Source organism: Capra hircus, chromosome 22, assembly GCF_001704415.2.
Source record: "Capra hircus breed San Clemente chromosome 22, ASM170441v1, whole genome shotgun sequence".
Classification (NCBI taxonomy): Eukaryota; Metazoa; Chordata; class Mammalia; order Artiodactyla; family Bovidae; genus Capra; species Capra hircus.
In genome coordinates, this window is record NC_030829.1 from 38,760,878 (window position 1) to 38,779,193 (window position 18,316).

The 18,316-nt window shown below is 39.9% G+C and overlaps 1 protein-coding gene across 22 annotated transcripts in view; it reads left to right on the plus strand.

Moving 5' to 3' along the window:
- The window catches only part of CADPS (calcium dependent secretion activator), a 480,914-nt gene that overhangs the window by 362,556 nt on the left and 100,042 nt on the right, over positions 1-18,316 (plus strand). For 9 of the 22 annotated variants that reach the window (XM_018038339.1, XM_018038330.1, XM_018038334.1 and 6 more), the window contains 6 exons: positions 140-241; positions 1,452-1,515; positions 1,905-2,028; positions 4,369-4,437; positions 5,308-5,325; positions 18,008-18,114. In XM_018038339.1, the coding sequence (XP_017893828.1) occupies positions 140-241; positions 1,452-1,515; positions 1,905-2,028; positions 4,369-4,437; positions 5,308-5,325; positions 18,008-18,114 (484 nt within the window). The remainder of the gene's footprint in view (positions 1-139; positions 242-1,451; positions 1,516-1,904; positions 2,029-4,368; positions 4,438-5,307; positions 5,326-18,007; positions 18,115-18,316) is intronic. The other 13 variants (XM_018038336.1, XM_018038344.1, XM_018038345.1 and 10 more) reach the window with 3 other exon arrangements.

Consider the following 18,316-nt stretch of genomic DNA (forward strand, 5'->3'; position numbering starts at 1 on the left):
GAGAAGCGGGACTTCTCCTAAGGTCACATCGATCACTGTAGTTGTTCTTCTAAAATGGACAGTTTCCTCCTGCTAGAGATTTGATTTGATGGTGTCAGCATATGAGGTTCCCATCACCTCATGACATGTCTCCTTTCAGGCCTGATGGAATTGGAACTGTGACTGTTGAAGAAAAGGAACGTTTTGAAGAAATCAAGGAGAGGCTCCGGGTTCTATTGGAAAATCAGATTACACATTTTAGGTAAGGATCTGGGGTTAAAGGGCATTTTAGGAGGATGAGCCCGAGGAGCGGCAAATTAAGGGTTTGATTTTCTAAAACTATAAATCTATCAGAGACACACTGGATATTTAAAAACATCTGAATGAGGACTTATTGTATGGCATGGAGAACTAAGCTCAATATTTTATAATAACCTGTAAGTGAAACGAATCTGAGAAGAAAATATATATATATGAAACTGAACCACTTTGCTGTGTACATGATACTAATACAATGTTGAAAACCAGCTATACTTTAAAAAAAACTTGAAATAACAAGTGAAAAAGCCAACCAAGACAGAGTTTGCTAATATTCAGGAGACTTAGAAATCTTAAGGTCATTTTATTTCCACTAAAAGAACAAAGCCCTCTTTGTATAAGCTGTCCTGCTCCCTATGTACCATGAGGAAGTGTCTTGCAAGGCTTATGACTGCCCGAAATAGTCACTAGAACTATCTGTATCATGAAAAAACCTCCTCGATAGGGACTCCCCTGATGGTACAGTGGTTAAGATGCAGGCTTTCACTGCTGTGGACCTAGGTTCAATCCCTGATTGGGGAACTAAAATCCCACAGACCGTGTGGTGCAGCAAAAATAAATAAAATCTGTGTGTGATACACATTAAAAAAAAAAAACAACACAACCCTGGATAAATCCTTACTGGTTGTACACTCTATGCAAGATACATTGCCAGTAACAAAAGATCAAATAGCAATTAAAAACTACAGTCAAGGCAAGACAATTAGCAGAATCGTGAATTTGCTCAAAATATACTCTTGTATTTCCTATCTTAATCCTCTAGGGATTTAGGTGTGTTTGAAGTTTAGCTTGTTTCAACTAAAACTATTTCTTAATGCCAGTCTCAATAATTATATATAAAGTCACAATTGAGCTAACAAAGAGTTCTCCTTCACAATAGAAATCTAAACAGAACCTTATGTCATCACTGGAAATATTCTTTTCTGTTGCAGACATTTGCAGAGTCTCTCTTTAGTCATTATTCACACATACACATATATATACATTATATACACACATATATGGTGTGAATTCAGATTAACATAACACAACGTGACAAAATAAAAAGCATTCTCTGTTCCTCAGAGAGAGTTGCCATAGGAATCAAGTTATAGCATATTTCACGCTAAAATGCAATCGATTCGGCAACCTGAACGTTTTTCTGTCTGTTTTAGGTATTGCTTTCCATTTGGTCGACCTGAAGGTGCTTTGAAAGCTACCCTCTCACTCTTGGAAAGGGTAAGAATGAAAGTAAAAGACAGATGACATGTACACAGAGACATGAACATCACTGTGATGAAATATTGTGGTTGAATGACCTAGTTTCTCATTTTCAGAAGATTTTTTTTACCGTTCATCAAATATCAGAATAAATATGAGAAAACTGCCAACCTCTCAAAGAGTTAAGATATACTGATGATATGCTCCTAACCTTTCCATGAATCATGGACAGGCTTTGACAGCCCAACTGTGCACTGCAGTTTTTTATTTTGTCTCTAACCATGGTGCATGATCAATATTAAGTTGCAAAGAGGCATTCACAATTAATTTTAAACTGAATTATTTAAGTATAAATGGGTAACACATATCATTGAACCGTTTTAAGAGCCTTGTTTTTCCACCTGTAGGTCTTGATGAAAGACATTGTAACCCCAGTGCCACAGGAGGAGGTAAAAGCAGTCATCCGTAAATGTCTAGAGCAAGCTGCTTTAGTCAACTATTCTCGACTGTCAGAGTATGCCAAAATCGAAGGTAAGACCCCCTTCTGCCCCCAGTTTTTAATTTAAATTTTGGTATGCCTCCCTGGGGACATCTTTCTCTTTCCTGACAGGCACCAGAAAATAGTGGCCCATCTCTATATTTAAGCTGAAATTTGAAAACACTTGAAATGTGATAGCTTCCTCGGCTGTGGCCACATAAATGAATTCAAGAACAGGGGCTCAGGAAACAGTCTTTGTAGAAAAAGATGTTGAATATAGGATGTTATAGGACAACTAAGATCCTTCTAAGAGTTGGTGTTGGCCCTAACTTTGCTCTGTGGCTAATGTTTTTCTATGAAAGAGCTCTGTAGGATGGCTACCTTCTTTAAATAGAGGAAAACTAAACAGTTTGTTATCCACTGTTGATTGCATTGGAAGTAAAACAAGAATTGAATAAAGCAACATCAAGATTTTGCTTAATTCTTTCTTGCCCCTTGAACATATCTTGTCTCTTGGTAGCTTTTCAAACTTGATGGCAGGTTAGTGTTCCACTGTCTCTGATGGCTCCTGGTTTGTTATAGATCTTGTTCAATCTTGTTACTCCAAACCTAGGATGGTTGTTATCACTCCCCTTTCAGGTTTTAGGGATGTGGTCACTAATGACCAAGTAATCGTCCAAAGGCACTTTGAGAAAGAAGATATGGTTCTTTGGGACCTGTTTATTTGAAAAGGTATTAATTACTTTTCATTGTTACCCTGTTGGCTGCTATAGGGTGATTTGAAAACCACACCCAACTTGACCCGTGGTGTAAGTGTATAAATGTGGAAGTTCTGTGTGCAAAACTCAGTGTGTCCGCATTCTGGAATCCGATGTTCTCTCCCTTGTGAAACACCCAATCAATCCAGCAAATACTCATTGTCTGCCTTCAGGACATGACTGGAAAAAAAATAAAATAAAGAGAGAGACCTAATTAACTACTAAAGCCCCATCACTTACCCTGCTAAAGTTCTTGTTTCCTTAGAGAATTAGGTTAAGATCATGTCAAATTCGCAGTGTTCTGTACATTCCATGTCCTCCCTCTCTCAATTTTGTCTGTCTGACAATGCAAATTGTGTACCAGTGGTAATGAATTCATTGTTATGCATCCAGGGAGAAACACTTAAGAATTGGGCACTAAAAGGATGATCAACTCTTGACTTGGTAATGAGTGACAAAAATAGAGGAACAAGTAGATTGTTAAAGGGCTATATTAGCAAATACTGATTCCAGCATTTACCTTGCCAGGACATAATGATTGGTTGTATTTGTTAAAGTCAACTGGGGACCTAATAATTCTAGGCCAGGCCAGAGATGGGATGGGATCAAGAAACATTCGGTTGCCATGTCCGCTGACTCGTACGTAGGTCTTGGTCTAGCTATGACTAGTCTTTTGGTAAGATCTGCTCTCTTCTTTCAGATAAATATATCCAAAAACAAACTTTAAGATCTGTAAGTAAAAATGCATTCGTTTCCAAAGTAGATCAGCTGGTCTGTAATTTCCTTTTGTGCCTCAATTCTTCTTGGTTGTGTTAATTATCTTTTGCACTGTGACTTTTAGGTCTGGGGATTCTTTGGAGAAATCAGTCTTTTTTTTCCAACTCTCTTGTCAGAGAAGTACCTCATTCCACACTACCTGCTCTCTTCTGCTTCTCTCCTTCCTTGTCCGTGATTGGCTCAGCCACTTTTTGACTTTACCTCTGCAAAAGTGGCTGTGATGCCAATTTCAAAGCATGCTGGGATTGTTAATTCAGACAACCCAACATCCTCTGGCTGCATGTATCAGGTTTTCTTTCATGAACATAGTCCACCATAGGCTGAGACATGGCAGCTTTAAAGATATTACTACCAGTCAACTTTCTTTTACAAGGTACTGATCCTGCCCCCAGAAAAGAAATCTTGACATTTGAGCTTCTCTGTGACCATTAATAGCTTAGTTCCCTGAGAATGTTGGAAAGAAGTTATAGTAATATTGCCGGAGACTATGTTTATGAAGAAATACCTCAAGAGCCTTAGATACTAAAGTCTGAAATCCTTAGTATCTTGGAGCCTTCAATCAATGAAATTCTGTTTCCCTTTATTCATGATGTTTTCGGTCATTGTATTCTTGCAAATTATTCTAAAGAGACGTGTAAAATCATGGTCACAATCTCTCTCGTGACTCACGGCATGCTGAATGGTTAATCCAGTAGATCTCCAATTTTGATACTCCTTTTTTCTTTTATCCTGTGTTTATCCCAAAATATTCTGTGGCTATTTTCCTTTGAGCTAATGTAACGTTTTCCTCTAACCTATGACCTTTAACCTCTTGACCTCTGACCTAAGCCTCTTGCATGCCCAAATCCTCTTTTATAGGGAAAAAGAGAGAAATGTATGAGCATCCTGTCTTCTGCTTGGCCTCCCAAGTGATGGATTTAACCATTCGTGAGTACCTACCACCTCCTCGCCATGCTGTCTTCACTCTTTCTGTTTTCATTATTTCAAGAAAATCCAGATCCAAATCAACTCACTCTCCTTGCTTCAAGTTTTTTAGCATTGGCTTGTCTGTTGATTCTGTCTGTGAAACCCAATGTGAGAAGTCCAGTCACTTTTTATCAGCCTAACACAGGTTAGACAATTAAGCCATTTGTTTGTGATAAACTCAGATTTGTCTGTAAGTTTTTCAGTTATTCTCTGTCTGTGACCTGAATGCATTTTTACTTTGCTTGTGTGTAACCCCAATTTGTAAAGTGCTTGTCACTGGTACACAATCAAAAGATAGCAGCTAGGCGGGGAGCCATGTGTTAGGTGTCAGGAAAAGGACAGTTGGGGCAAAACCGTGCTTTCTTTTCCATGTTTAAGATGTTGAACTGTTGTGGGTAGAAGATCGCACAAGTGGTCCCTTCTATGTAAAATGAGCTCTTATATGCCTCCTGTCTGTTCTCGCGCAAGCTGGGAAGCTTTTCCTTGTTCTTTCTGAAGATTTGAACTTGTCCTCGTCCTCTAAGCTCTGGCTAGAACATATGACTTAATTGTCACTTGGAGAGTTCATGTATGTTTCATAGCTTGATTTCGCATTAAAACTTAATTTCACTAATTTTCTATTTGTGCAGCATTTTTCACCTCTGTGAAGGAGCCTTTTTTTGCTGGCCCCCACACTTCCGGGCGGTGGGAACTCAAGGGCAACTTTTTCTTTCCAATATCATGTATCACACATAAGTGGGGGGCATTTTGGTTCACTTGCTCATTAATCCTGCATATGTGTTCTTGTTTCTCTCTCTCTTCTCTCCTTGTTGTGCTTTCTCTTTCAAATAGAGAATCAGAAGGATGCAGGTGAACCCATTGTATATGCATTATAAACTGTCAGGACTGTTGAGTTATATTTAGTTTTTGTTTCTGTTTTTGTTTCTTAATAGCTCCTTAACGTGTGTACTCCCAAAGACTGATGTGGAGTTGCAATGATATTAAGGAGTTAATTTGTGCTGTCTCACTATATCTCTTGCCCACGAGATGTTGACCTCTGTAGAGCAGACTTTCTGTAAAGGCATAAGCTTCGAAGGGACAGAACTATGGTTTGCTGTGGAGCTTCATTTCATCTTTGGCTTCAAGGACTCCAGTGATTTGGCCTCATGTACTTTTTTTCTTTTTAAAGTGACTGAAGCAAACTAATCTTCCTTTTTGTTTTTCATTTCTTTTTCCTGTTTTCTGCTCTATTGAGAAGTTTGTGTTCTTTGATGAATGTTTATCAGCCAAGGCAGAGAGGAATCGTCTCCGTGTTGTTCTTGCATGTACCATGTGATGGGGCAGGGTGTACACACAGGTGGCTAAAGGGGCCATTGCTAGAATTTTCATGAGAGGAAAGCCCTTAAAAGTTTTCTGGCTATGGCAGTTTTCTTCTGGTTTGGTTCCCAAACTTCTGAGTCTATTTTGAGGAAAGCTTGAAAAAATATATAGTATAGATCATGGTTTTAAGGTCTAAAGACTTCTCCAAAGATAATTATCATCTGAGTAAAGTTGAATGTGTTTCAGATCAGTTCAGAAAGCATTTTTGAGCACATGCCAAGCACTAGGCTAGTAATAAGTATTTGAAGACTCACAAACCTATGTTCAAGACATATAAGCTCTTCTCTCCCTGGAAGGGAAGATGTTCATTTATCCATTCACTCATTCATTCATTCGACAGGTGCTTAGTGGGAGCCTGCCATGTGCCAGGTACAATGGTAAAACCAGGGACTGTGTAAACAAGAAGAAACAGCTGACACCCTCATAGAGCATATGTGTCCATGGGTAATTAAATGTAAATTACGAATTCTGCGCTCAGCAATACTAATGGGTAGAGTTGTGTGTGAGAGGGCATTGTTGGAAAGCCACAGAAATCTTGGCAGGGATGGCAAGTTTGAACTACATCTTGAAAGGTGAAATAGAATCAGTGAAAAGGAGATGGGATGGGAAAGTGGAGAGGCATCCTAGCTAAAGAGAGTAATATATGCAAATACATAAAACCATACCATTAATAAAAATAGCTAAGGCTTATTCAATGTGTATTACACGCCAGCGATGACTCTTAAGTAATTTATATGTATTCACTCATTTAAACCTCAAAATCTCTTATGAGATAGCTACTACTGTTATTCCCATATTAGAAATGAGCCAACTAAGATATGTAGAGGTTAAATAACATGTTCCTAGAAGCCTGAGTGCAGAGCCAGAGTCTGAGGCCAGGCAGAGGCCATACTCTGAACTACTCTGTAACTCAGTGTGGTTGTACAACAGGCTGAAAGAACAGCAGGAGTGGGCACAGTGATGGCAACAGAGGCAGCAGATGAGAGCTCTCTGTACCTTCATAACAGAGAGCTCAGATGGTCTCTCGTGGTCCCTGGGTTCTTCACCTGGAATCTGTACCAATTTTTGCAGACAGTTTTCACAAGAAAAATTCCACATGTCTCCCATCCAGAGGTGACAGAGAGCCAGTAAGGCTCTTTAAGCAAGAGGGCAGCTTGGCGATTTGCACTCCAGAAAAACCGTACCAGCAGAGATAGAGAAAACAGATTGAGGAGGAGGGAGAGGTGAAAGTGGACCTGAAAGTTAAGATCGCAGCAGAACTGGGTTTGAAGCTTGGTACATCCCAGGCCCCTTCTAAGCAAAGTAGATCTCAGCTGTAATCACAACCATAATCACTTCTTTCCTGATCTTTACATCTTTTATTTTTACCCTCCCCCTACCTTTTCAGTTTCCTTAGAGTGAACAAAGTGTGAATACATGGATGGGTGTGCAAAACTAACTGTGTGGAGGTGGCCAGGCACAACTGGAGTTATCCATACAAAAATCGAGGTGCAAACAGCTGCTGAAGCCTGCAGTCAGACTGTGCTTTGCGAGGCTCCGAGACTCTACAGATGGCATTTTGGTGGACTTATGCTTTCTGTCGGGGAGCATTATTAGAAATTGCATGTTCAGTTTAATTACAGTATCTCCAAAAAAAGGAGAGAGAGAGATGTAAAAGGCTGTTACTCTATGAAAGAAAAGCTGTGACTTCCGCAAATGAATTCTATTATTTTAAATACATTTCCATTCAAACCGTCACACTTTCTGAACCCAGCAAATCTCTGAGAAAGTCTACACACCTGTTGCTGGTTTGCCTCAGTTCTCGGCTAAATACTTGTATAATTTTTCCTTCAAATACAGCAAGGATTTGCAAAATAGATATATAGCTAGACAGACAGACAGCGTACCCATGGGCCCAAGCACTGTGCTAAGGACTTAATAAGAAGGATCTGATTCATTTGTTACTTTAGTCCTATCAAGAAGGTTTCATTACTGCCCTTCTTACAGTTGAGGAGGTCGAGATTTGGAAAGGATAAATGACATTCTTCAGCAGGATTTGAACCCACATCATTCTAAATTCAAACACCATGCTTTTTTTTTCCTTTTATTGTGGGGGAGGGGTCTCCTTCCTCCATTCAGCCTTTCCAGCCAGCATGATAGCATTTGGATATTACCCTTTCATTCAGTGGATAAATTCAAAATTACTTACAACTTTTATTTCAGGAAAACCACCAAAGTCAGAGCAGTCTTTTGGGCCCAGATCATTGTCAGAATCTTTCCCCTGTGAAGTCTTCCTGAGGGCAGTGAGATCCCCTGAGATTGTCAGAGAACTGAGGATTTTTCTTTTCTTCCCAAATGACAGAAACCTTCTAGAGCAAGTCAGATTTATCCAAATGACTTTCAGGCAGATTCTGTAGTAGTGAGGTTCTGTATCTTTCCCTGTTTCCATCAAGCCTTATAGGTCTGAGTCCAGTTGAAGAAGAAAAAAAGAAACAAGCAAGCTTGTGACACTCAACAGCACACAGTATGGAGCCACTCACCCAAGAGACCAGTGAGGGTAAATCCCATCCCAGCAAGATCCAGGCCATCCTAAATTCCTAAAACAAGGCCCATCTAACACTTCCTGTCTTAAACACTGGGGAGTAAAGGTTTATCTTTTCATCGTTCTTGTTTCAGTGATACATAAACCAGGGTTTCCAAGCCAGAGTTATCCTGTAGACTAGTATCTCATCTATACTTTATGAAAAGTGAGGAGGGCAGGGAGAAACATGTTTCAAACACTCTCACCAAGGAAGATCCTGGAGGAAGAGAGGATGTGTTAAAAATATGCCATGAATCAATAAATATGAAACTGACATCTCTTCTCCCAGAACAAAAAGACATGCTGCCGATCACGAGTTATCTGTCATTTATTGAGAATTTAGTATGTGCTAAGTAGATACATGCATATCTCATTTAATTTTCACAACATTCTATAAGTATTTTGTTACCATATTTCATTGAATCTAAAAGGCATCAATTATAAGATGCACCATTAATTTATGTAATCCTAAGAATAAAATAATGCTGCCAACTAAATTATGACACACCATCAAATGTAAGATGCATCCAATTTCAGAAATGTTAAAATGGGCCTCTTACACTCCATGAAATAAAAAATCACTGTTGTCTGTAGAAATGCAGAGAAATGAAACAGAGAGATGTTAAGTAACTTGCCCAGGGGCACACAGCTGGTTAGTTGTAGAGACAGAATTTGAACATGAACCTAATTCCAAGCCCACACTTTCAACTTCTATACTATGAAAGACTTGTGATTGTTAGTGATAAAATTAGAAGAGGTTTCTCAATCACTTAATCCCAAACCACCATTTGACAGATGGGGAGACCAAGGCATAGAGAAAAGAAGCCTGTTTCAAAATAAGATGGGCAAGTGAGCAGCTCTTGTCTGGGGTCCTGCACACTCTTTAGGGCCCTCACCCACCCCCACACTGACCCCCGCCACCACCACCAGGCTGCCATGTCTTTCAGCCAAGAGATACTGTCCCCACTCATGATCTAGTAACTGGTTTCTAGTGTGACAGTTGAGGGATTCCAGAGTCCACACACCAGAATCCTAAATGCACAGCTCCAAGAAAACAGTCTCCCAGGACCAGCCTGAACACTCAGGATCTGTTATGTCAAAAATTTACATCACACAGTCTTGGTTCCAATTACTTTTTAACCTATTTAAGTCTCACTTTTGTTTTCTGTGCATGCGTACTAAGTTGCTTTAGTCATGTCCAATTCTTTCGCCCCTGTGTACCATAGCCCACCAGGCTTCTCCATCTGTGGGATTCTCCAGTCAAGAATACTGGAGTGGGTTGCCATTTCCCTCACCAGCTATCTTCCCAACCCAGGAATCAAACCTGCGTCTCACTTATGCCTCCTGCATTGGCAGGCAGATTGTTTACCACTAGCGCCACCTGGGAAGCCCCTTTGTTTTCTGTAAAAGGGGCTAATAATGTTTCCTCCTCTCCAAGGGTTGTTGCAAAGATTAAAACATACATTTCCAACAGAGCTCTTAACACAGTGCCTGGTGCATAATAAGCCCTCAATACTATCTATCTATAAAGACAAAGTTTTATATATATTACTATAAACATAAAATTATGTCATTATTGGTGTATTATTATTTAAAAGGAAACCCCCAAATCCAAATGTACAATATAGACATATTATTTGATTTCAGAAATGGAATAGAAAGCAGTGCTTCTCAAAATTTAATCTTTATACAAATCTCTGGGGATCTCGTTAAAACGTACATTCTGATTTGGTAGGTCTAAAACGGGGCATGGAAATCTGCATTTCTAACATACTGATGATGAAGCCGCTGAGGCAGGGGCTGTGGTTTGAATGTCAGTGGGCTATAGGAAGCAGCCGATTTATCTCTTTATCATAAATTTCAAAAGAAAATGTTACAGTATAGTTCCACATATGTTAAATACCCATTGAGTTCCAGGAGCTGGGTCAGGCACCAGAGAAGGGAGCTGTGAGAAAAAGCAGCCCAGGTCCCTTGCCCTCAGGCAGCTCCCAATAAACTTCTCAGGGAGAGGACAGGCGATAAAACAAGTGATTTCATCTAGAGACTGTGTTGTGGAGGGAGATGCAGGATGCTGCAGGGATGCCACAGACAGGGATGTCACCTGGGCTGGGGTCCTTGATGCATGGCGCCCAGGGTTGGTCCCCCAAGAACTGCCTGGGATGTTCCTCGGCCTTGCTGAAGACCTGCTCATCATCCATCCAGACGTCCCAGAGTCTGTCCTAGAGCACCCACGACCATATAAGTGAAAGTTTATTTGGGGACTGGGTGAATATTTAATAGTACTATTAAATAAGTAGCCTTATTAGAGCAAGTGTTCGAAAACAACCACCACCACCGTGAATAGCTTAAGCAAGAAAAGGTCATTTTTGGCCCGTGTAGCTAGGAAATGCATGGAGGGATTGGACTCAGAAATAAAGGCTTTTAGTGTGTCTTGATCTCTCCAGCTGCTGACAGTCTTCTTTAATGTGATTGTCATGATAGCAGGGGTTGGGGCCAAAATAGCCACAGATAGCACCAGGTTTTTATCCCAGATGCTGAGGCATGAGGCAAAAAGAGGTTTCCTCTCTATGAAACTGAAAACAGTTCCAGAGAACACTCTTATTGGCCAGGCTTGGGTCATGTGTTAGTCCCTGAGCCAGTCATAATACCCATGATGACGTGGGGTGTTATGGTTGCCCCATCTTGGCTCACATGGCTGCTCCTATGTAGGATTCATTGCTTGACATTCCCACTAAAGCCGCATAGAGTAGAAGAGAGGCAATTCTAAGCAAGGCAACTGCACATACAAGAATAGCAAATGTCCACTACTGTGTCTCTCTAGAATTAAGTTTACTGTTCTTAGGTACAACAGCTCAGTCTCGAGGACAAGCCTGACCTTGGATACAAAGATACCAAATTGGAGGGAAAAAAATATATATATGTATGTGTGTGTGTGTGTATATATATCTGTGTGTGTGTGTATGTATGTATATATCTTTGTGTGTGTGTGTATATATATATATCTTAATAGCATTGTTTCTTTCTTGTGGATATATTTTAATTTGAATACAAAGATTTTTCATTATCTTAAATCACTTTTCATTGCATTAAAATACCTGAAGTTGTTTTCTGGTTTGCAAGTAGAAGTTAACAATGTTTGCTATTCAGCAATTCAGCTACATGCATTTGCTCCATAACCAGGGATTTTGGCTAAGAGATGAAAGTTGCCTGTATAGTATTTATGCATATTGCAACCACAGAATATTTGGTTTTCCAAGAAAGCACACCATTGGGCTGGATCCACTGAGGATTTCCTGCTCTGAACCAGGTACTGTACTAGTCCCCAGAAATACAGAATTCACTGGGTACAGGGAAAGACAAACATGCCATTAGTCAAGGACCATAAGAGCTCAAGCAGAGGTATCAACAGAAGAGTTGAGTCTTTGTTATGAAGGTATAACTCTTGGGACTGGGGAGAGGCGTGGTAGGGAATCTCTTAAAGGCTTTTGAGCAAGTGTATGATAGGTCCAGATGTGTGCTGTATGAAGATCACCGTGAATACTGTGTGAGCAATGAACTACAAGGGAGGGAAAGAACTAAAGGCTGGTTTGGAGTCTTAAGCAACCGTTGAGGTGGAGATGACGAGACGAGAGTTGAACATCAACTCTGTCAGCAAGAGTATAGCCACATGATCTCGTACAGTGGGAGGTAAAATCAAGAGACACAGTAGAGGTGGCTTGGGCAGGCCACGCCACCCATGTCCTTATGGGGAGGAGTCAAAGATGGCTTTAATAAAAAGAGTAAACAATTCGTGACTCAGGTACTGGTCTTTAGTAACATATACTTCATATTGCCCTAAAAATGGAATCTTCTGAAAGGGAGTGATGAAGATACAGGGGATCAAGTATGCATGATGGCCTGCCCCACTGAAGAAGTTACATTGAATTATGACCCTGTTTGAAATGTGTGGTCCTTGGAGCCATTGTTTTAGATAGGCAGAGTATTCTGGGAAGCATGTTGTGGCTATCTGTTCGGATTTCTCTTCCCACTCTAGCTTTTATCCACCCCTACCCCCAAATCCTAGTGAATTGCTCCAGGATAGTTATTTTCAGTAATTACGTAATACAAACACTGGCATCTTCAGCAAAACATAAATAGGTTGGAACTTGGTTTTAAGTGTTCTTTCAATCAACCATATCCATTTCTCATACGATGTTTCTGGAACTGGCAATTAACTGGCTTGTTGGAGTCAGAGCTGGTCAGGTTATTTAAGGGCTATTGGAGAATCTCTCGCTCCTGGATGCCTCTCTTCCTTTGCTTAGCTGAGCCTGCAGAGGAATTCTCTTTTTTATTTTTCTGCAGTCACATTTAACTCCCTCTCTGGAAGCCAAGCAGATTTAATTGTGTAAACATGAGCAATGGTAATTGGGTAAATGAAGTTGGAAACCAAGGTATGATGTTTTTGTTTTGCTCTGTGAGGGGGAAAAAAATAGGGAGCTTGTTTTTCTATGGTGGCAAACCTCACTGTCAGAATTCTGGACAGACAGTTGGCAGGAGGGAATCCCTTTACGAATTTTCATTGAGACCCATTGAGCTGAAATATGTATCTGCTGCCTTGCTGGTTATGGATCCGCCCTGGGACATTTCATTGTTTTATAAAGTGACTTACGAAGTGGTTTACACAGGTTCTGTTATCTGAGAAAGAATAAATTAGGAGTTTTCCTAAGAATTGCACACTCAGGTAATACACATTCATTCAGAGAACCAGAGGAGGCGTTACCAGAAATGCTCCCAACTTTGTGCCCTGCTGTAGGTGGAAAAGCAGATTTTAACAAGACATAAAATATAGAATTCCTTTTTATAAAGAAGAGATTAGTAATTGCCTTCCTTTATATAGCTGTCATTTAATACTGATTTTTTTAAAAAGTCTATTTACATACAATCTTTCCCAAACAAAAGATTCAAATAAGAAGAGACTGGTGAATAGAATATTTTTTTAGTCCTTCATTTCAAACATTGAGGTGATCCCACAAGAAAAGGATGATATCAACTTTTGCTTTTAAGAGATAGTTTTGCCAGGATATTATATTTATCCTTATTTCTTGTATTTTTTATTATTGCCGCTAGAATTCCATTTCCTATAAGCCTGCAGTAAACTTCGTTTTCCCAGTTGAAAAATTCAAGCAAACCAAGAAGCAGACTTGGCAATGTAGTATGTCCCCCTCACCATACAGCTTGCTTTATAAATGAAAACCATTCGAAAGGACCAGGTCCGAGGTTAATGAGACACTCATTAAAGAGAGAGAATGGCAGAAGCTGATAGTGCTCTGCGCCTGTGTTGAAGGAGAGGCTATTGTTATAGGATGTTTGCTGTGCTGATATTGTAAACCACATGACAGATGGGTCAAGTGCTGATTACCGTATTCTAACATTTGGAATAGCAAGTAACATATTTGATAAGCTGGCAAGTTTTTATATATGATTCAACCCACAATATAAAAGCCATGAGAATTCCAAATTGAAAATAATTAAATGAGCTGGAAACAATCAGATACCACACATTTTTTTTTCCCCGCAAAATGACAGATTTTGACATGTTGAAATTCCACAAAGGGAGCAAGAATATTCCCCAGCTCAATTGAACTAATAATGGCCCTTCATCTGCTTTTGCAAAGCAATTAATCCCTGCCTTCTCAGCACGTGGGAGACAACAGTGAAGATTTGTAGGCACCTGAAGCTTTACAGAGATCCCTCCCATGCATTATTTTCTTTGCTGTTCTTGGCAACCTCTCAAGGTATACAAAAAGAAGATGTTAATATTCTCAGTTTACAGAGGAGGAAGCTGAAGCCTGGAGAGGCTTACATAGAGGGGAGAAGTTTCCATAGGAAATTAAGTAGCCTCGTGAGGATGAGAAGTCATGTCCCCCAGCTCTGTTGACATCAAGTGCTATTTCTGGTCATCTGGAAGGAGGAAGCAGCTGTTAACATTTAGGCGTGCTTTACTATACAAAAAGTCTATCTTCTTTCGGTCAGTGGTACCACCACCATCATCCATGTGTTCCCATCCGGATGAAGGCATTCCGCCTCTGAGTGTCTCAGTACGGTGGTAAGAGTCTTGTCCTCGTCAGGCAGTGTCACACCTCTGTAACGCTGCAGTCACTCCAGGAAAGCAGCAGCTCTCCTTTCGTGTGTGATCATTTTTGCTTGTTTGGTTGTTCTTTTCAGAGTTTGTCATCTTACTTGTCACCTTTGTGATAGTCACTTTGTCTCTTTACTTTTTTTTTTTTTAACCGTCTCTCCTCACCTACCCGAGCAGCTCCCCCGCCACCTCCTGGGCCTCCTCCACCCACCCAAACGCAGACCAGCATGTTATATCAGAGGCTCAAAGGCATGCCTAGGCCAAAACCAAGTACTGTAAACTTTTACGTTTCCTTTATGCGACAGCTTTCTAGTTTAGTTTGCTTTTCTGTTCATTTCTCTGGAAATTTTCTTCAGCATACTAACCTGAGGCTCAGACTCTCAAGTTTGACACCGTAGGTTTTGAGAGACTTGAAAAGAGAGCATTATTTCCAAATGTCCACATTTTTTTTTGTCTAGCTCTGTCTGACATATGCAACATTTTCAAATCTCAGTGTCAGCACAAAATAACATTGTTGCATAACATTTTGCATGATGATTTTTTTCTATGTTATGAGCTTCAATTCTGTTGTATGAAATGTTTACTAAGTATATTGTATTTTTAGTTCCCCTTTGTCAGTGCTCCAGCTAGTACAAGATTGGGTGATAGGAGGATTGCAGTGTTTCCAGATATGCAGACAGCAGACATGACCCCCCCAAAAAAAAATCATTTCTAAGCACAAATTTCTCCTTGATCTCTGTTGGGGGGATGGAAGAGGGGCTACAGGATTTTGCACAATATTTTCTTTAAAGACAACATCTTAAACAAGTTGATTTTAGTACCATTTTTACTAACTAGTGAGTCAACAATGCAAGTAAGAGGAAAATAAAGTCATGTCTCAATATAGAAGCTTGATCTACAGATAGTGGAATTGTAGCTAATTAATAATAAATGAAAGTCTGGCTATATGGGTCCATTGAAAAATCAAATATTCTAGATTCAAGCATACGTAACCTACTTACATGAAATGGTTGCAGGTTAAAGCAGAATTGCAAAAGATTTTATTAAACATACTGTCTGTATATATACATCAGGCATACACATATTTGCGTACAAGTGTACACACTCACAGAAAGATTGTGTGCACATGTACACTCTATGTGTATCTATTGATATATATGGTAGTCAATCTCAGAGCACTGCATATTAAAACAAATCTTCAGGTGATCCTAGCTTATGCATCTTGGATTTCTCCCAACACAAAAATCATTTACGTCTTTGAAATAAAAGTACAGAAGAATATTGATGGAATGATTTCCATTACTGCATCGTGTGTCATGGACATATAGAATTTCCCTAGATTCGGTAAGTGTTCCGCCCAAAAGGATAGTAGTCTCTATTTTGTAAGTAAGAGATTTCAAAGATGTGCCCCAAGTGGGATTTCCTGCAGATTTGTATTAACGTGCAGGCTTGTCTGGTTACTAGAAAATGTATGTAAGTATGTGATGTGTGTATGTGGGTGTATGTGTCGAATAGGTAATAAGCATAGGATGAGGAATTTGCAAATTGATGTGTAAATGTGAATATCAACTAACAAAAAAGTAGCCTGTGCATATTTACTATCGAAATGCAAATACCTCACTCTACACATATTACCTCAACATATATACACAGTATGTTTGTTAGAAATGCCTGAAAGTCTACTAATGAAATTATGATAGTCCATTTGTGAAATTACAAACAGACCAGGCACCCCAGAAGCACAGGTATCAAACCTGTCACTCAGTCTTGCTCCAGGTATTATTGCCGTGGACCAGGCAGTGAGCTGTCAGCCCCTGAGCTGTGCACATCACCTTATCTGGGTGGTGGAGACTCTCTGCCTAATCTGCAGATTTATTTCCCCCAGCTCCCACCTTCAAACCCCCACCTTCTACGCAGCCACACTTCCACCTGAACCTGGCAGAGACAACGGAGCATTCTGTTGGCCTGATTCCAGAAAGCTCATTTTCACACCAGTCATCAGGCCTTGTTAGAGTGAAACTTGCACTCCCTCAATTATCTGACCAACTGCATCCATCATTCATCGTTCCCATTGGCTGGACCACTCCTTTTGCATAGTGTTTCACAGAATTTTTCTTTGTTGTTGTTAAATCCTACATTATTAATCATCTTCCATGTTCATCACCTATATAACAAATGCACGAAAAAATAGGAAAATATTATGAGACACTGCTTGTTTCTCTTCTTTTTAAATTAGCCACCTCCCTACCATTTTGTTTACCACTCCCCTGACAAACACACACAACCAACTACCAACAGGACACCAGCCCTGCCTGTGAAATATTCAGTTACCTTCTCTGGCCAGTAAAACCCTGAAGTCAAAACGTATTTGCTTCAGATGAGGAGATTGAAATAACTTTCAGCAGTCCTTTTGTGCACATGTATACCCTCCTTGTGGAATTGTGCTAAAGGATCCTAATTGCTGTTACACACTGCTGTTACACACCATGGGCTATAGATGACTTAGGCTTCAAGATTTGAAGGGGTCTAAGCACAAACTACAAGTTCACCTGTGAGTTTAGACTGGTTGAATTCAGGCCATTTCATTGGCTTAGGAAATCTTTGTTTCAAATATTACTACGCTTTGCCCCACCCCAACAGGAAAAAAAAGTACAGTTCTTTGTAACATAATAACATTGCCAAACATTCATGAATTTAGCTCTATAAAGGATAAAATGAAAACCAGAGTTTGGAAACCAGGGATCAGTTTGTTCTTAAGTCCATAAAAGCCCTTTCAATACAGTAGAACCTAAAGCACATTGTTGCCATCTCACTGATAAAATTTCACTTGTACCAACCAGTGAAACAAACCACTTCATCCAATACTCTACACCCTATGTTCTTTTAAAAATTCTATCCTGCCTTCTATCTAATGGCCCAGGAATGCCCATTAATTCTCAGTCTCCACCCTGGACAACTTAAAACAGCCAGACCTTTAAGTCTGCTTTTTTAGAATGAACATTCCAATACCCGTTAAACATGCCGACCTTGAATGAAAAACAGTGCTGTCGTATTGTTTAGGGACAAAGCCAGGAAGTAGATGGAGCAGCAATCAAGACTAAGCTTCTGTTACATCGTCCCACCTCAGGTAGCACAAACACTGCCTAGAGAGGGATATACGATAGTCCATTTATGCTGTCTTTAAAGAACATGTGTACAAAATGTCGCTAAATTTGTAACGGGCTGTCATAGTCTTCATACAGCTTTAATAAGCAAATTGGAAGCTGGAGCACTGCTTTTTCTTAGTATGTATTATAATAATGATGGTGATAATAATAATAAAATGGCTTTCTGGTTTGCTCACTACTAATTATGTGGCATTTAACATTTGCATGAAACCTAAGAAAAAAATTTAAAAGGGGATAATCTTTGGAATTTCTTGTCCACTAGTTCTAATGGCCACAAAATTAGCCCACCACTTTCACTGAATTTTAACACAAATTCTTGTACTACAGAAAATGTAGGCCGGTTAATCACTCCTGCCAAAAAGCTGGAAGATACAATACGTCTTGCTGAACTAGTCATTGAAGTTCTTCAGCAGAATGAAGAGCACCACGCAGAGGTAAGCGGGCGCCAGCGGGGCAGGGCCTCTCGTTCCTCAGAAGATACAGCAGGGCTGATTCTACTGGCAACTTTGTGAATACAGTGTCTTAACTCCCATTTTCTTTTAACTGACCTTGTAATGCAAATGAAAGTGGCAATTTTACAAGGAGGATCCTTTACAGGGTTGTTTAAAACAGCCAAAAAGTGGGTTGTGTGATGTA